The 18,457-nt window shown below is 39.2% G+C and overlaps 1 protein-coding gene across 2 annotated transcripts; it reads right to left on the bottom strand.

Moving 5' to 3' along the window:
- Positions 1–1,665: 1,665 nt before the first annotated feature.
- Positions 1,666–18,147, bottom strand: hat1 (histone acetyltransferase 1). Of its 2 annotated transcripts, none has more exons than XM_008399370.1 (11): positions 18,077–18,147; positions 16,102–16,173; positions 15,924–15,999; positions 13,611–13,731; positions 7,834–8,010; positions 7,628–7,749; positions 6,927–7,031; positions 6,464–6,570; positions 4,702–4,853; positions 4,356–4,472; positions 1,666–2,243 (listed from the first exon to the last, which is right to left on the bottom strand). In XM_008399370.1, exons 1-11 carry the CDS (start codon positions 18,144–18,146, stop codon positions 2,073–2,075), a joined length of 1,290 nt encoding a protein of 429 aa, XP_008397592.1. In that variant the 5' UTR covers position 18,147; the 3' UTR covers positions 1,666–2,072. The 2 variants fall into 2 exon arrangements, with proteins under 2 accessions (XP_008397592.1, XP_008397601.1); XM_008399379.2 differs by lacking the exon at positions 18,077–18,147 and adding an exon at positions 17,897–17,930.
- Between the last annotated feature and the right edge of the window lie 310 nt (positions 18,148–18,457).

Below are 18,457 nucleotides of genomic sequence, written 5' to 3'. Positions count from 1 at the left end.
TGGAGACTGGCTAGGCCACTCCAGGACCTTGAAATGCTTCTTACGAAGCCACTCCTTCGTTACCCGGGTGGTGTGTTTGGGATCATCGTCCTGCTGAAAGACCCAGCCATGTTTCACCTTCAATGCCCTTGTTGATGGAAGGAGGTTTTCACTCAAAATGTGACGATACATGGCCCCATTCATTCTTTCCTTTACACGGATCAGTCGTCCTGGTCCCTTTGCAGAAAAACAGCCCTAAAGCATGATGTTTCCACCCCCATGCTTCACAGTAGGCCTGGTGTTCTTTGGATGCAACTCAGCATTCATTCTCCTCCAAACACGACGAGTAGAGTTTTGACCAAAAAGTTCTACTTTGGTTTCATCTGACCATATGATATTCTCCCAGTCATCTTCTGGATCATCCAAATGCTCTCTAGCAAACTTGAGACGGGCCTTGACATGTACTGTCTTAAGCAGGGGGATACGTCTGGCACTGCAGGTTTGAGTCCCTGGCGGCGTAGTGTGTTACTGATGGTAGCCTTTGTTACTTTGGTCCCAGCTCTCTGCAGGTCATTCACTAGGTTCCCCCATGTGGTTCTGGATTTTTGCTCACCGTTCTTGTGATCATTTTGACCCCACGGGGTGTGATCTTGTGTGGAGCCCCAGATCGAGGGAGATTATCAGTGGTCTTGTAAGTGTTCCATTTTCTAATAATTGATCCCACAGTTGATTTCTTTACACCAAGCTGTTTACCTATTGCAGATTCAGTATTCCCAGCTAGGTGCAGGTTTATAATTTTGTTTCGGGTGTCCTTTRACAGCTCTCTAGTTTTGGCCATGGTGGAGTTTAGAGTGTGACTGTTTGAGGTTGTGGMCAGGTGTGTTTTATACTGATAACGAGTTCAAATAGGTGCCATTAATACAGGTAACGAGTGGAGGACAGAGGAACCTCTTACAGAAGTTACACGGCTGTGAGAGCCTGAAATCTTGCTTGTTTGTAGCTGACCAAATGCTTATTTTCCACCATATATTGCCATATAATGTGATTTTCTGGATTTTTTTTCTCCTTTTGTCTCTCATAGTTGAGGTACATCTATAATGAAAATTACAGGCCTCTCTCATCTTTTTAAGTGGGAGAACTTGCACAATTGGTGGCTGACTAAATACTTTTTTGCCCCACTGTATATGCAACTTAATCTCAGTCAGATTTGAGGGAAAACATCAGTATTCAAGTCTTGCCAAAGATCCTCAGTTGGATTAAGGCCTTTGACTAGGCCATTTGTACATGAATATGTTTTGATCTTTTTTTCAGATGATGGGTTAAAGAGCTCTCGGTGACCTTCAAACTATTAATTCATAATCCAACCATTCTTTAAACATCTCAACTCTATCTCTATTTACCTGCTTTGTTCCTTGGTGTTTACGATGCTCTCTGAAAACAGTTCTTCACGACATATCTGGGTTTCATTTTGGGGTATCACCGGATAAAGGATGAATAAAAAAGTCAAACTCCTCGGACTTTCTTTCAAAGTGTCAACCATGTATTTTTTTCCCTCTAATTCACCTATCGCATACATCCCAATAAATTATGTTCAACAGAACAATGTCTCCACATCAGAACATCATATCTGTAAAAACATAAACCCGTAACCTTGTAAATGAAAACAAAAGTAAAAAAAAAAAAAAGTCAGATTTGGTTACTCCGTTTTATTTGTTTTCTTAAGAATGACCGCCATTTGAACAACATACAAAACACTTTTTAATTTTTACAATGAAGTCCTTCAAAAACACCTGAAACTGCAGATGGCAGAGGTTAAGAAAATAATGGAGAATAAATTGAGTTTATTTGAAGGATAGTGAACTTGTGGTTCCATGTGAAAATATAACACATCATATCATATCGCACAATGTGATCAAACACATGGAAGAAACAGGAAGCCCCCCCCCTCCCCACTCAACCTGAATGAATTACTTCCTCTGGTGTAGAAACATCAGCTGGGAATCAGGCAGGACTCGACCAGCGTCATGTCGGCTGCAGCGCGAGTGCTGCGGCGACGAGGGCTTCTGTACAGACCGGACTCTGGCCCAGCGGGATCAGGCCTGCGACGCTAGCCTTTCGATGATTCTCCTGTAGTCTTCCAGGGCGAGCTGGTAGCTTTTCTCCAGCTCCTCGTGCTGCGTCTGCGTGTCCAGCTGGCCCATGTGGGACACCAGCTCCTCTGGCCGTAAGCACTTCCTCATCTTCGCCAGCTCCCTCTGGTTTTTCTGCACCGGCAGAGACAAACGTCCCAGATTAGCCTCGTCATTTCTACCGCCAAACTATGAACCAGCGGTGAGGAATCTGGAGCTTTCACACTCGTGGCACCTTCGTAAAACAAATATCACAAAGGCGACCCAATAACTACAAGAACCTGATCGGGACCAGTAACTGATCAGAAGAGTCGGAGCAGAATCCAGCATTCTCTTAGTATTAAAATATACTTTTCTTTCCCCTCAAGACTCTAATTTTAAATATTTTTAGTATGTTTTTGGACGACTGTTAATACAAACAAATGAGAAAATGATTCAGAATTAATAGATACTTTTACATTAGAATTGATGGGTAATACAGCTGTCACGATAATACATTTGATGATAGTTTCCCAGTAATTACTGCGATAAATGTTAATATTGTTGTTTTGAGATCATTTTCAAGTCTCATAACAACCAAGTTTGCGTTCCTACAGACCGATAAACTTTCATTTAGCAAAGAACTCAAATATTGAAAAATAAACATGACAACCAAAAGCAATAAATACAACTGAAATAAACAACACACATAATCGAAACCATAAATAAAATGAATTATGATGTCTCTAAAAAAAATTGTCATTCAAAAAATATGAATAATCACAATGGAAATTATTGAGTTCATTTTAATTTATACTGTGATTATTTGATAAATTGCTTATTGCGACAGGCTTAATGTATGGACGGACGGATAGGCAAAAGGATGGTGGGTGAGTAAATGATTGGATGAGGGACAGAATAATAAATGAATAAATCCATTGATGACTGATGCTCAGGTGAACAGATAAATTGAGGCTGCAGGAAATAAAGTCTAGAAATATAAATATTTTTCCAAACTACTGTCATTTTTGAAATGACCTCAACCTGGAAAACCCTGGTACTCAACTACAAACGCTGTGTCTGAACTACCACTGAACTAACAGGCAGCAAAGTCATTAGCCAAGACAAATGAATACTTAAGGGACAATGAAACAAAATTTGCGACAGTGTTGTTAATTTCCCAGGGTTTCAGCAGGTTGCAAGAGAAAACGCAGACGCAGTGAGACCTGAACGATGTGCTGCGTGTGGAGAAAGCTGCTCACCCATGCTGGCCAACACGTTCACCAGGGAACTGGAGCTCAGAGCAGAAATTAACAACCCCTCTTACATTCGCAGGGCTGTGGCCTCTGTCATTCAACTGACTACAAGCTAAAATCTCCTGAGGGAAGCAAAAAAAAAAAAAAAAAAATCCCTCTGCATCTGGCCACCAGATCCCTCGCTGCCACTCTCCCAAGGAATTCCTCCGTCCCGCTTTGCCACATAGGTCTTTTCAGTGTCAGTCTCTGCCTTTTGCCCGAGACGTGCGGTTTCCCCGCTGACAGCAAATTCTCTAATGGATGGTATGCAAAGTTTCACTGAGCAGCTCAAACAGAACATGTCACAGGCAAACAGGATGTAGGGAGTTATTCTGGTGCACACATCAACTCAGTGTTTCCCATGTCGAGTCTGAAACACGGACTCAGAGGAGTTTCTGTATTTTCTGTGGAACTCACCCAGAGCACAAAAAACAACAACAAAAACATGAGATAAAAGTGCGTTGGCTTTCAAAAGAGCCAAATTCTGAATAGTTGCAGGTTTTTTTTCCCTCCCCCCCACGACAAAGTGCTTCAAATGCACGATCATGAAATGATTTCTCCCAAAGAAATGCAAATCCCGGCTAATGACATGCCTGAATAGAAAAAAGCCTGAGCCGCAGCAAAACCACAGACGCCTGGTGCGCCCCATTGTGGCTCTAACAATGCGCCACTGGTAATCTATCAATTTTCACAGGCCTGTAGATCAATTTTTCTGCTGTTTTAAAAAGGTAACATAATAAATAGTGACAATACAAGACTGTGAGCCGATCAAGCGAGCACTGCGAATGCACCATTCGTCTTCTCCCAATCAATCAGATGTAATGTTATGCTAAAAAGAGGTGGAGGACTACACACTGGATCCATGTTTGACAGCAGAGACAATCTGACATTCACATATATTTGAATACATATGGAAATCGCTCAGAGTGGCGCTCTGAAAGCCGACTCCATGCCGACGTAATTATAACCTCACCCTATAGGGCCCAAAGAGCCTCTTCTTCACCTCTAACCGGTACGCTCTGGCTTTCTCCTCGTCGCTCATGTCTGTTGCTCTTAGACGCAGGATTTCATAAACTCGCCTCGCATGTTTCTGCAGGGAACAACAACAACAAAAAAAGAACGGTTGGCATGATGTCTTTTGTTTTATTAAAATTTTAATTCAACCCATTATGACTCAACTGGCATGTGTCTGTATTAGACTGCTGTGGTGTGATAACATTGAGTAAAATTAGACAGATTTCATGGTTTTGATGCAATTTTTTAAAATAAAAATGATCAATTAATTTTTTATTAATATATTTTGTTTTTTTTTGCAGCACCTTGTTGATTTTCAACTTTTCTTGGGCCTCTCTGATCATGTCGGCGGAGAAGCCGAGGTGCAGCTTGTCCGCATCGAAGGACGGCAGTTTCTGGCAGAGCTTGGTCAGAACGTAGTCTCTCAGCTTCACGTAATTCTCTGAGGGATCTTCAGCTGTAAAGACACAGAATCAGACCATTAACATGAGTCGATGTGACTGGTCAGGTTTTCGATTCATTTTCCTCCTATATGGGCAGAAACTTTGACAGTGCAGCAAAGAGCTGGGATAACTGGAAGAATTGGAAAAACTCGTAGAAAGCCAACAACTCTAAGATTGACAAGAAGGTTATTAGGCGTTATCCTCATCCTCCTCTACATATTTTCTACTTAAGATAAAAAGATAAAATAAACTTAAATATATAATAGTAGTTAAAGTAAATGCAGTTCCATTAAATCTGAATTTAATGGGACAACAGAGCTCTGGGCTGTGCAAACTGCAGCCGTTTAGAAAAACTCATGTGATTTCCAGAGCATGAATCCATCTTTAACACCTGGAGCTACGTTCCCACTTACCTAAGCAAGTTATTTCCTAGTTACTGTAAACCTTATTTTGGGTTTGAATTGATCGAGTTTTCAATAATTCACCTTTTCCAATTTTTTTTTTTTTTTTTAGTATTTTGAAGCTGAACTCTAAATCTGACACATTATCCAGAAACACAAAACAGAAAAAAATTGTAACTTTTCCCCCCATATTTTAAGAAAGATCTGCTACCGGAGATCTTTCCTTCCCAGAGAATCACCATCAGCGACTCTTTAGGTACTTGGATGATATGAGTTATAACATTTAATAATTTTTTAAATTTACTTAAGATTTTAATTAGAAGCATTTGCGCACCGCAGCTAGAATGCATAAGCATGATCCCTTAATAATAGTATCCTATTAAAAATAATGTCTATGCAGGCCTTTGAGATTACGGTGTTGCACATGGAAATACTGAGAAAATCACCAAAACTTACCAGAACCTGCAGAATAAATATGAAAAAAATGAAAATGTAATAAGAAAGAATGGACAAAACTGCACCTTTGAGCCCCCAACACTCAAAACACCACAGTTTAAGTTTTTCCACCAAGTCTTTTAACACACTGATAACTGCCCAGAACAGAGCTGCTCAAGTCTAGTTCTCGACATCTACCATCCTGCAAGTTTTACATCCCTTCCTTCACCAACAAGCCTGAATCAATTGGCTTATCGGCATCTTTTAGCCCAGCAACAAGTCATTCATTTGATTCAGGAAGGGATTCATCTACAAGTTGCAGGATAGTAGATGTCGAGTTCTGGACTTGGACACACAAGGTCTGAAACATCAGCAGGAAGTTCACATGGGTTTTTAGGGGGCATCGTTCACAGCAACAAAAGCTTCTGTGTGCAAATGAAGAGGCTCTCTACAACACAACCCGGTCACTTTTATCTGAAAATGCTTTCACTTAGTGGATATGGCTTGGAAACACTTTAATATCTTATTTTTTTGCATTTCCCAAGTTATTTTTCATGTCTTTTGCATGTAAACTATGTAGAGATTTTTCCTCCTGTCTTTGTAAAAAAACAACGTGAAAATCAATTGTAATCAAACTTTCAGCGTTAAGTTACTCCTAGGAAAAGCTTTCAGTTCAAAGCTTGCCTTTTTAACCAGCCAGTGATACAGCAGAAAAAAAAAGATAGTTTAAGCACAAATGTTTAAATACAAATGAGTCCGTCCAGTCTTCAAAGACAAGTGATGCTCACCTGTGATGTCCTGTACTTTTGACAGGCTGCAGTAAAACCTGTGCACGGCCTCCAGGAGCTGAGCGCCATGGCCCTCTCCTTGGAAAGGAGGCAGGATCAGCATTTGGCTGCTCAGTTAAAGGGAAATGAGGAGAAAAAAAAAATAAAAATAGAAAAAAATGTGTGAGTGATGTAAGTTGTTGTTTTTCTGAGAAAGAGAAATTCCTTGATTGAAAGCAGCAAATAATAGACTTTTATACTGATTCGTCAATGCAACAAATCAAATCACATAAAAAGCTCATCTATACAGTTGTTTTCAGATACAAATCCCCCTGGTTTGGTTCTGAAACAAAATCTGGATGAATGGCTGGCTATAGAAGCCAGTAATTTGGGCTCTTTGGGAAGAGGATAAAGAAATGTATAATTTTCCACTCCTTTTTTTAATACAATAGAATGGGAAGGCACGCGCTGCCCCAGCAATTACCTTACACGTGGTCGGGTTTTGTCTGGGTATACGTAGTAATTATAAACTGTCATGTAGCCAACAGTGGCGTAGAGAGTCTCCCCGTCTTTATTGTACTTTTCAAATCTGCAGATAAAACACAAAGGCAAACAGGTCAATTACAGGCACACTCCCGGAGCAGTGTCCGTTTTAGCCTCTCTGTTCCCACATCCACACTGACCCCCCCCCCCCCTGTCTTACGCCGGCGCGTTCGAGCCCCGATTGGTACACCTGCTGCAACCTGAATACATTATGCACTTAATTGGAGTACTGCAACTTAGAGGAAGAGAAGGGACTGGAGGAGGGTTTGAGCTCCTCCAGATCACTTCAGTCCTTTTTGCCCATTGTCGCTTCTAATAGGTGCCAGGGTAAAGAAAACACTGGCAGAGGCTCTTTTTACTGTTACGACATTGTTCAGTGTTTCAAAAGACAACAGTATTCAATTCAGCTCTTTGCCCCCCAAAAATCTGAAAAGGGCTTTGGGTACAAAGGAAGCTCTTGGCTGATCAACAATTCTCCAACAGGGGGAAATATAATCAAACTGGCCTGGTAATTGGTCACAAGCGCCTCAAAAGGGGGCTTTGTTTTTCAATGACACAATATAAGCTTTAGGGTAAAGCATTGGGGGTGGGCAGGCAGGGGAAGGGAGGGAGGTATTGGTGTCAATTAAGGAGGGCACTCACACAAGAAAGAAGTCCCAACGATCGTCGTCTATGTCGAGGAAACTGGCAGTCTCGATGAACCACATGAGGAAGGTCTGCAGGCGCTCGTGGTACTCCTGGAATCCGGAGCAGCTGATGTCAGCCTGGAGCAAAACATCAGAAAAGAAAAGAAAAAAAGTTTCAAAACTGGCTCAACAGGCGAGGAGGGGAGCACGAGGCGTCTGTACCTTGTGAATCTGGTAGGTGAGTTGCTCTGCCTCCTCGTTGTGGACTGTGTATGAGTGGAGCATGGTGCCGAACGGCTTGAAGTTGGCCTCCTTCTCCAGCAGAGAGATGAAGTCATCGGTGTTGGAGGTGAAACCAGCGGGAATTATCTCCCGGATCTTCCCTTCGACATCGTCGGCCTGGATACCGCAACCAAAACCCAACTTAGTGAAGAAACACATACTGGGCCTAGCAAAACAACTAGCACCTACGCCTGTCACGGGAGATTAATTGTCTCAAAAATTATTGCGACTAACAATAATATTGTTTGAAAACCATTTTAAACTGATGTAATGGTAATGACATAATAATAGGTGCGATATCGCCAAAAATAGATACGCTTTATTTTCAAAAGAACACTAAACACTGGACCTGGTAAACAAAATAAACAAAACAACCAAAAACAAAAATAAAATGGACTCTCAGTTTCCATCAACAAAAAATGCACTTGAATCAAAACTAAACACAACATGAAACCAAAACTACATTCAACCAAAAAGAGTACAGATTATGAAGTCTATATACTGTATACTGCTCAAAAAAAATAAAGGGAACACTTCAGTGTTCACTTAAATGTTAAAGTGTTCCCTTTATTTTTTTGAGCAGTGTACTATATTGCCCTTCGATAATCATTAGATTTAGACAGAGAAGACGAGCACAGCAATGCAATAATGTAATGCAATAGTTCACTCCTCCCTTAAGCCCGTCTTTTTTTTATTTTGTCCCGATTTTCCCCTTACGACAATCTTAGAACGTCCCACCATCAGATGGTTTAAAATATAGAGTTACGTGGAAATGTTGGTATTTTAAGGACCAAAATGAGAACAATTTATGACATCATTACAAAATAAAATCAGGAAAAGGAGAAAAAAAAAAAACAAGTTCTGAATCAATTTCTTTTAACACAAAACTTAAGAAACTTTTTTAAAACCTAAAGGTGTGAGTCTGTGTCTGGTGAATTTTGGTCCAAAACAAGCTTGTTCTTAATTCAAGTTCAAGAAAGTATCAAGAAAATTTACTCAAATAACAGTAGCAATAATTCAAAATAAAATTATCTGAGTCAAAATAAACAGTACAAAGTACAAGTTAATGTAACTAGTCTCTCTCCTCCTCTGGTCTCAACTAACCCTTGGTTGAAGGACAATTTTGTTTACAGAGACTTCTGTCTCCATTTTATTTGTTGTTTCGGTTGTTTTATTTATTTTTGATATTTAAAATGTCTCCCAGTTCCAAAGTAAAATGTTTGGTGATCTTTGAGAGGCTGTACTTACACTGCTATGTTATCACTATTATGTTATTTGAAAATGGTCTGAAAACAACAATATTATCGTTTATTGTAATAACTTTATCAACTTTATCATGCAGCAACATTTGTTATTGTTACCGGCCTATTTGTGACAAACCAACACCAAGAAACAGTGGCAAGCACATTTATATTCAGAACCATTCATTCTGACACCCCAAAATAAAATCCAGGACAAGCAATTACCTTCAGGCATCACCTGAGTAGTAAACAGACTGATAGGTCTGGTCAGGAGAGCATTAATAAGAGAAGCAGAGAGGCCCAGGATGACTCTGGAGGAGCTGCAAAGATCAAGAGCTCAGGTGGGAGAATTTGTCTGCAACTATTGGTTGTAGAAAAGTGACAAGAAGAAAGCTGCCGTAAGCCTTATAAGGAGCACAGCAAACATGTGGAGGAAGGACCTCATGTCTCATACGAGACCCCAACCTGTGACAGGCTTTTCATCCTTTCCTACTTCTCTTTCGTATCTTTAAGCAGCACCTAAATATATTAGTTTACATTGTAATCAAGTATTTTTAAGAATTAAGAGATTAAAAAAAACTCAAATCTCACATGTTTTACTGCACATTTTTACCTACAAGCTTAATATTACAATTTATTTCCAATTATTTTTGGCTCTATAGCTATCAGTAAAGCACACAATATGCAGTGATGTTGGTGAATGCAGTAATATCTAATATACTAACATTTAAATAAAATACTATCTACTGGTGGTAATGTCTTTCTTCTTTGAATTAATTGCAAACATAGATCTCCACACAGAGGTCACTACATCCAGCTACTGGGAAACCCCCCCGTCTTTTTTCCATCTTAGGACCATAGTCTAATCTTAAAAAGTTGCATCCAGCTCCATCTGCTGTTGGTAAGAACAACTTAATTCTGGTAAAGAGGTTCTTCCTAAAAGACTTTCTGCTGCATTAAACCACAATTATCACTAAATGCATTACTGGTATGGTGAGTCTAAATCAATGACATTTATGTAGTTACGATTTATTGCAGTACAAGCAGTTCTTTGCTCAACTGGTTTAGGTCAAAGCGTTTTCATGTGTTGGAGCGGTCCAGTCAAAGCCCAGGCCTGAATCCGATTTAGACTCAGCGAAAATTGTTTTTCTGTTACACAAACTCTGCATCCAATCTGGTTCAGTGATTCTGCAAAGAATGTGCGTAAACATAGCTAAACGTGCAAAGCTGGTAGGCACATGATGCTAAAGCAGTAATTACACCCTGCAGCGGGTCTGCAAAGCATTGACTCAGACGCACAACGAATTTCTCATGGTTTTTATTTAGAAAACTTTTTGTTGTGCTATCACGTTAAATATCTATAATTATTGATTAAGCATGTAAAATGAGAAAAACGTGAAAAAGCTGAATGAAATGCAGAAGAAACTAGAAAGTGTTTTCTCTCTTTATTAAGTTAAAGCTGCAAAAATAAATCTGCAAGTGTACATTTTTAGAGTGGCTGAATAGAAACCCATTAGGTAATTAAAACTGTCAGCTGAGCAGAGCCCCCACCTCCCCAACGGTAACAAGGCCACTTAAATCCGTACATTTACTACTTATGTTAAACCATGAATATGTGATGAAGTTGCCACAATAAACACATTTCTGCTTCTCACTGAGGAAGAAAACCCCATGAATTGATCTCAGCTTAACAAACCTTTGGGCATCCATAATGGAGCCCTCTCCTCTAATCCTGCCAAGTGAACCCAATCAAACGTATTTGCCCCCGCGTTTTCAAAGAGCCCCAGAGACAAAGGGCCCCTACCCACGGACTTTTTACTCAGTACAACGTGTGGTTAGTTCAGCTGTGATGTTTGCATTGTATCCATTTCCACAAGGATTGACATGAGAACACTTTGCTAAGAAGCCCTTTCACACCATTTACATGTGTGATGGGCATTATTGGAGCACAGAGACCCTTGCTGCTCAGCTTTGAAAACCGGGAAATGAAGAAGGTCTGAGCAAAATGCGCCACAAAAGGCTAATGCAACATTCTGCTAATTCTCCCCCCTTTCAGACATCAGCTAATATCTAACTGGAAGTAATGCACCTGCAGCTGAATGCCTCTTAACTATTGTGATTGTTCAGCCACATTTCTGGGGGGACGAGGACCACACTTAAAAGACCATGGACAAACAAGTCGCTTTGTCCGGCCCACTCTCCTACCTACTAGACACTAAATTGCGCAGCCTCCAAGAATAGGCGCCTCGTTTTGTCCTGAATTTAACTCAACAATGTTCCTTTGCAGCAGTTTGTTGATGTCTTTTATTTCTAACAATAAGCACAAAGGCAAGTACAAAGTATCTAATTTGTCGTATTGTTGTAATTTTATCTGGTAATTCCATTCAGAGGGCCGGTGCAGCGTTGAATAATTATATTCATCTGATCAGAAGTCACAGTTTAAGACATTAATGTGGATTAAAAACAAACATTTAAAAGATGTTTGGACCGACATAATGACGTGGCTTTAAATTAGTTTTCTGGAAGATTTCCAGCAGTGAGGATGTCTTTTTTCTTATGTTAGAAGGTGAGTTCTGGTCAGAGTTTTGAATCAATGTAACAAGCAGCTGCATCAACCCCCTCATCTTTCGCCAGCTGCACCGCACCCCGACCGTCTCCACACACACTCAGAGACAAACACTCTTCAGACGCAGCCTGAACCTTGCAGCTCCCCTCGCTCCCTGCAGCTGCACTCAAACCCTTGACAAGGTGAACCAACGCGCCGGGGTCAGCGCTGAAGTCGGAGCGCTTTCCAGTTTGCATGACGGCTCCAAACTCTGCTCACCAACACGTCTAATAATGACATGAATCTTTAATTGGTTAATGCTAGAGCTGCACTTTACATAAAATTGTGCTATTTTTTGGCAGGCTCAAACAATTTGGGCGCCATGCATTCAAAATGTGCTCGTCAGTGATATACGTATCCCCTTGGGAGGGCATTGACTGTCCACACCTGAGCTACAGCTTGGTGATAGAGATGCTAACGCTCTGGAAAGGAGACCATGATGATGGAAAAGAGAGATAGAAGTAAGGAAAGGCTGGATTAATCACAAAATGCCCCATGTTCCTTTAATAATGCAGCCCTAGATGAGACCATAAAGGCAAAGAGTAAAGATCGTCTTCTGTTGCATTTACAACTTTGCCATTTCTTTCAAAATAGCACAAGATGTAAGGAGAAGTGGGATGCCACAGGTTTTAGTTGACTGATTAATGCTGGTATTTCCTCCTTACCTGGTTAATGTTATCAAGTAATAAAAGAACAGGGTGCAAAATTTCACTTTAGAGTTAAATTCTGTATTTAAGCTGACTCTGATTCTTTTAATTAAGTTCAGCAAAAACCAATTCAGCTATCAGAGAAACATAAATCAATTATATTCAAGCATCTTCAGGGATAAGTTCTTGACCAAAAGCTCAACCCTGGAGATTATTTATATATATTTCTATTCAGACTTTCACTTCTTCTGCCGTTTTATTTCAAAATGGATTGAATCGATTTCTCAAAACTTCACACGCAAATTCCCATTACACAAAATGTTTTTTATACATTTTTATTATTATATATTTTTAGATTAGATGTACACAAGTATTCTTAACAGACCTGTGGCAGTCATCACATCCTCCAGTCTCTTTAAACATGCTGCCACTAGCCTGGTACAGCTGCTGTTTTTGGGCAGATTCACCCGTTTTTAATTGCAGAATCTCTTCAGCTCCATCAGGTTGGATGGGAAATGTTGGTTCACATCCATTTTCACATCTGTCCATGGACGTTCAAGTCTGGCCTCTGGTTAAGCTACTCAAGGCCAACAACAGAGTAGTCCTGAAGCCACTCCTTAGATATCTTGGCTGTGTGTTTGGGGTCCCTGTCCCCCTGAAACAATGACTATTGCCTCAGTCTGAGGTCAAGAGCGTTCTGCAGCAGGTTTTCATCCAGGATGTGTCTGTACTTTACTGCATTCATCTTTCCCTCTATCCTGACAGCATGGTGCTTCCACCATCTTGCTTCACTGGTTCGGGTATGCTGCAAGCGTGAGTTAACCACCTTCCCATAGCCAGGTTTCCGTTGCATTGTGGGATGCCAGCAAATTATACAAACTCATTAATATAAAGATATTAGTACGTTTTTTCATACAACCTAATGTAACTATCAATCATTCAGTATACTTCTCAGATGATTTTGCTTGAAATAGTAGCTAGAAACACACACACAACACATATATGAATATATTATCTGTGTTTTATGCAGTCTCAGAACACAGAATCTACTTCCTGGATTTACACTCGGTACTCCCGACTTTTGGATATGTTTACAAAATAAATATCAGAAATTGATGTCCAAAGTATAGATATATAGAGCCAAAAATAAGACAGGGCCTAGAATAAAACTCTGAAGAACTCCACATGTAAAGGAGTCAAATTTCAATAAAACAATTTTCTTACCTCGACACAATCAAATGTGTCTGTAACTTTCGATGAGTATTTCACTTTGAAGAGTGTGCTCAGGTTTCCGGCGGTGTAGAAGAGCTGAATCTGAAGACCTTTGTACCCAAAAGCGACCTCACTGTGGAGAGAGCAACTCCAGTTAGATTACAAGTCCAAGTGAGTTTGCATCTATACAAGAGACTCACAAACACAGTATTATAAAATTTGCTGCTTCATGCATAGTCTCATTAAAGCATCTGATTATCATTTTTGCATCCGCCATCATTAAATATACACCTGGCTGGATATAGTGAATGCTTGCTAGGGTCACCAATTTCACTGTGCTGCATTGTGATATGATAATGAAAGAAACAAATACATTTTGGCAAAACAGATTCATCATTATGCAACTGTGTGATTAAGGTTTACCAGCAATTAACGCTTGCTGAAATAATTAATGCCCCAATTACAGAGTTCCTTTTGAGTTGATTGCAGCGAGCGCAAAAATAACCGATCCTAGTTTTGACTAATTTGGAAGCGCAATTTAGAGCAGAGCGGCACGCTACTGTATGTCCGTGCCCAGAGACAGGTGTCACCGCCAACAACGCAGAGCCGCTCGAGTTCAACGTCTCTTTAGTGGAGCAAATTATTGGAATCCTGGAACTCTGCAATGTTTTGTAAGATCCCACAGACACTGGAAGTAAATCTGTGCTGATGTGTCTACATCTGGCTCCTCTTTGTTTATCTAACATGAAAAAAAGGAAAATCACGTGTTCTGACAGAATGTGTGATCTTTACAGCCCCAGATGCAAAAAAAGAAAAAAAAAACAATAAAAAAAATCTGAAAACAATGATGAGCTTACTGAAAAGCTATGTACATTTGGTTAGGTTCATCGTCACTTAATGGAAAACTTGTTCTGATATCGTGCAATGAGACGTGAAACTGCTTTAAAATCTCTTTAAATACACAATTTAATCTAAATGAAAGGCTTAAACTGTCCTAAAGCTCTTTGTTTCAATTACAAATAATTTACTTAATCCTAATAAAAAACATAAATGTGCATGTCATCATCTCTAATTATTAAACCAGCTTCTAATTGCCTGAAATAAAAGTGCAAATGTAGGTGGAAAAACACATTAAAAAAGGATCACAATGTACCATTTTTATCACTAGCAGATGTCAAACAAAATATTAAAAGAAGCTTGTGAGAAAGTTTGTTCAAGCCATATTCTGAGTATCTGCGGTAATGCAGCATATAAACAAAATCATATACAAGACAGGATGTTATGTATGGTCATAAAGCAGCAAGAACCGTCCTAATGAGGGAATTTCTGTGTTACTATTGCCTCCCAGCAAGATGTTTCACAAATCCAACATGCCGGCTGACTGGATCCTCCCTGTGAGGATTTTACATGCTGTCCCCAGGCCTGGGATGTGTGCGGCTTTCCAGCTTTCTCCAAGAGCTCGGGTTGTTAGGCACTTGCACGAGCCAAGTCAAGACAGTTTATGAGGACTACAAGCGCTTATAAATATGATGCACATCTGAAAGAGCATAAGTAAGAACACAAAAGAAAACGAAGCTATGTAGGAACAGTTGCAACACTTTTTTTCCCCCTCGTCTTGTTAAAGGGGCAGCATTGTGTATTTTCCAGACATTTATAGTACTATCAAGTAACTGTTACCTTGAGTTGTTATAAAAATGCCTTATATATTAAACATGAATTAAAAGACATTAGACTTTGCAATTTAATGCCTTGAAATCGTGTCTCTGTCTCTTTAAGAAGCTCCTGCTCTTTCGGACACTCATCGTACAACGCTTCTCCATTAAGCCTCTAACAACTTTCTTTGGAGCATTGCACTGAGATTTAGTTTATATGATAAGCTCAGCAGATGCGCAGCTAAAATCAGCTGTTGGCTAATTGCAGCTGCCGCTAGTCTGGAGGAGCTGAGAGGGAAGGTGCGGGGGGAGGGCTGGTATAACTACTGGTATCGATTGTTCCCAGCTGATGCAGGATCAAGCGTCTCAAAGCCAGATAGCTCCTTTTAGTACTCAATGAAAAATAGAAAAATTATAAAACGGCACACAGGAAAGTGATAAGTTTGATCTCCCTGTAAAATCTTTAAGCAAATAATAAAATATTTGTTTTTTGATAAAGATACAGAATGGGTTTATCACGGCTGCACAAGCATCATTTTGACTCATACTGTCAGCTTTAAGAAAATGTACAGAGACTGCAGACAGAGCAGCAGAGGTAAATACTTCCTTGTGTCAGGTTTTGCTTACTAATTCAACTTTAAGTACATAATACTGGGGGGGGGAAAAAACTCACTCATCTCCAAATAGTTGGTGGCTGTACTCTGGGTGGAATGTGGTGCCATCATCCTCAACGTCTTCAGGAAATCGCACTAACAGCAACAGATCACTGATTAGTATGAGAGCTTCAGAGAGTAAAATAAAAATGTTTAATAAATAAATGAGCATATGTAATCAAAAATTAAAACACCTACCTAACTTCAGGCAGGTCGCTTCATTTGTGTCACACTTGTATTCAGCCAGTTTCTTCTCCATCGCATTTACATCTGTGGGTGTCCATAAAACACAACTGTTGCCAAGGAAATGCTCTCCGCTTTTTATTTTGACAGAAATGCAGTAATTTTCTTCTTATGCATATATGATTGTGTTTTATATATTTTTTACTGAATTACAGCCCACACTAACTGGTTCCTGAGCTCCATATGTCAACATTTGTAGATCAAATAACATTGATGTCTGGAGGTCACATGAATAAATACAACTATCATTATCTTCTGAATGTGCACATGAAGCCCAATTAACAAACAAATGAAAAGCAAAATTTTTGTCTAAATTTTAATGTTTCAGATCAAACAGATTTTAGAAACCTGAGAAAATAAAAATATGGAGTTTTCAAATGATGCAATTAACAAACGGGAAAAAATATCCAACTCAATCTGGCCCTAAGTGAATAAATAATCACACCATGAACCTAAAAACAAGTTGTGCCACTCTTAACACTGGACTCAGACATGAATGTCGTATGCAGTAACTTTGCATACGACATTCATGTCGTATGCAACAGGTCACGCACTGACCTGTTTGAGAAGGTCAGTGCGTGAATTCAATGCCATGGAGGAATAGTTGTAATTTAACCACTGGAAGGATTCAAGCAAAAATGGCCTATCTAAGATTACCACACACCATCTCAATCAGATTTAAGTTCCATTAAGTAAACTCAGATTTAACTATAACTAGACCAATCTAAAGTCTTTATTTAATTTTTTTAAACATTGAGAAGTGCCCTTATTTCTGTGCTTAAGGCTCTTTAGGATACTGTCCTCAAACACACCTTAAGACTGACTTTCTCCCTGAGATCTTTTAGTAAAAAACATAAATTATGGTTTCATCAGTTAGCCCAAGTTGTCAAGGTTCTGACGACCATCAATCAAACACACCACATGAGTCAGTCACGTCTGACTCTGAGTATGGTGTTCCAAAACTTTCTACATTTGTATTGAGTCTTTTTAATAGAAGCATGATTCTTTGACAGATACTTTTACCTACTTCATTTTGTCTAAGGTTGTATTTAAAGGATGCAATGATTCTACAGGTACATAATCAGGCCTCTGTAATCAAGTTTATAAATTTGATATAAATTTTCACTGAGGAATAGGTTGGTTTAGACATATTTTTTTCTAGAATTGCAATGTGAATACTCATTTAAAATCCCTTATTGCATTCAATTTGATTATTTTCTGATGTTAGAATTTTGCTAGTTACTTGAAACCTTAAAGTGTGAAAAAAATAAATAAGAGTCCTCTAACTGAGCAAATACTTTTTCATAGCTATGCATTGACAGTAGCTCTTTATACAAAAAAAGACATTGGGAATGAAAACTGTTACTCTGTTAACATTATTAATATGTACCTTTCTGAAATCATTTGTACCTTAAATCATATTTATATCGTCCTCTAAGTGTCTTTACATCTGATTGTTAATAAAATGCCAAGTTTCTGTGCTTATAGAAGGTCTACAAAGACATGTAACCACAGAAAAGCTGGGCTGAAACCCCATGGATCCATAATATAGTTTGTAAATCAATTACAAAGTACTTTTTTTCACTCGAGAAGATACAGCAGGAGAGCTGTCAGCCGACTAAATAGCATCATTCCAACACAGCGAGAACTTCGCATTTATTAATACAGCTACACCCAGCTTAGATTTGAATATTAGTGTTTCTAAAACCGAAAATGTGATGCCATGAGTCTGAAAGCAACGTTAGCTTACAGGCACCCCTGTGCTTCATTTGCTAGGTGACGTTAGCTCGTTTTTTGCGGTGTTTTGAAGACATTACATGTCAGGTATGCGCTTCGAGCAGGCGAAGAGGAGTCCTGACATCTATAGAGGACCGAAATATACGTAAATGAATGCTGAATGACTATAAAACGTAAACATTTAGCCCCTTACCCGCCATTTCTGCACACTGTGTTATTGTCCCAAAAGACCCGCGGAAAATGGAGTACTTCCGGGTGAACATGTTTTCGTGGAAACAGGATGTACGTAGTCAGCTATTTTACTTTTTATTTCAAACCAATTATTAGTCAAAAACTGGGATATTATACAGAAATATTATATTGGTTTACAGCCTTATAAGAGTTAAATTAGCTTTGGAATTAACTCGACTTTGATAAAAAAAAAAAATTGATATACATATATTACACAAAAAAAACGGGCTGTCTGTCCCCCAGACTCTAGATGGTTTTATTTTATTTTCACAGACTGTTTTAAAAATATATATTTTTAAATAATATGCCTATTTTTTTATTTCAACATTTTGATCTGCATTTT

Source organism: Poecilia reticulata, linkage group LG2, assembly GCF_000633615.1.
Source record: "Poecilia reticulata strain Guanapo linkage group LG2, Guppy_female_1.0+MT, whole genome shotgun sequence".
Lineage (NCBI taxonomy): Eukaryota > Metazoa > Chordata > Actinopteri > Cyprinodontiformes > Poeciliidae > Poecilia > Poecilia reticulata.
Note: the sequence above shows the minus strand (reverse complement) of the source record. Positions and strands in the feature narration are given on the sequence as shown.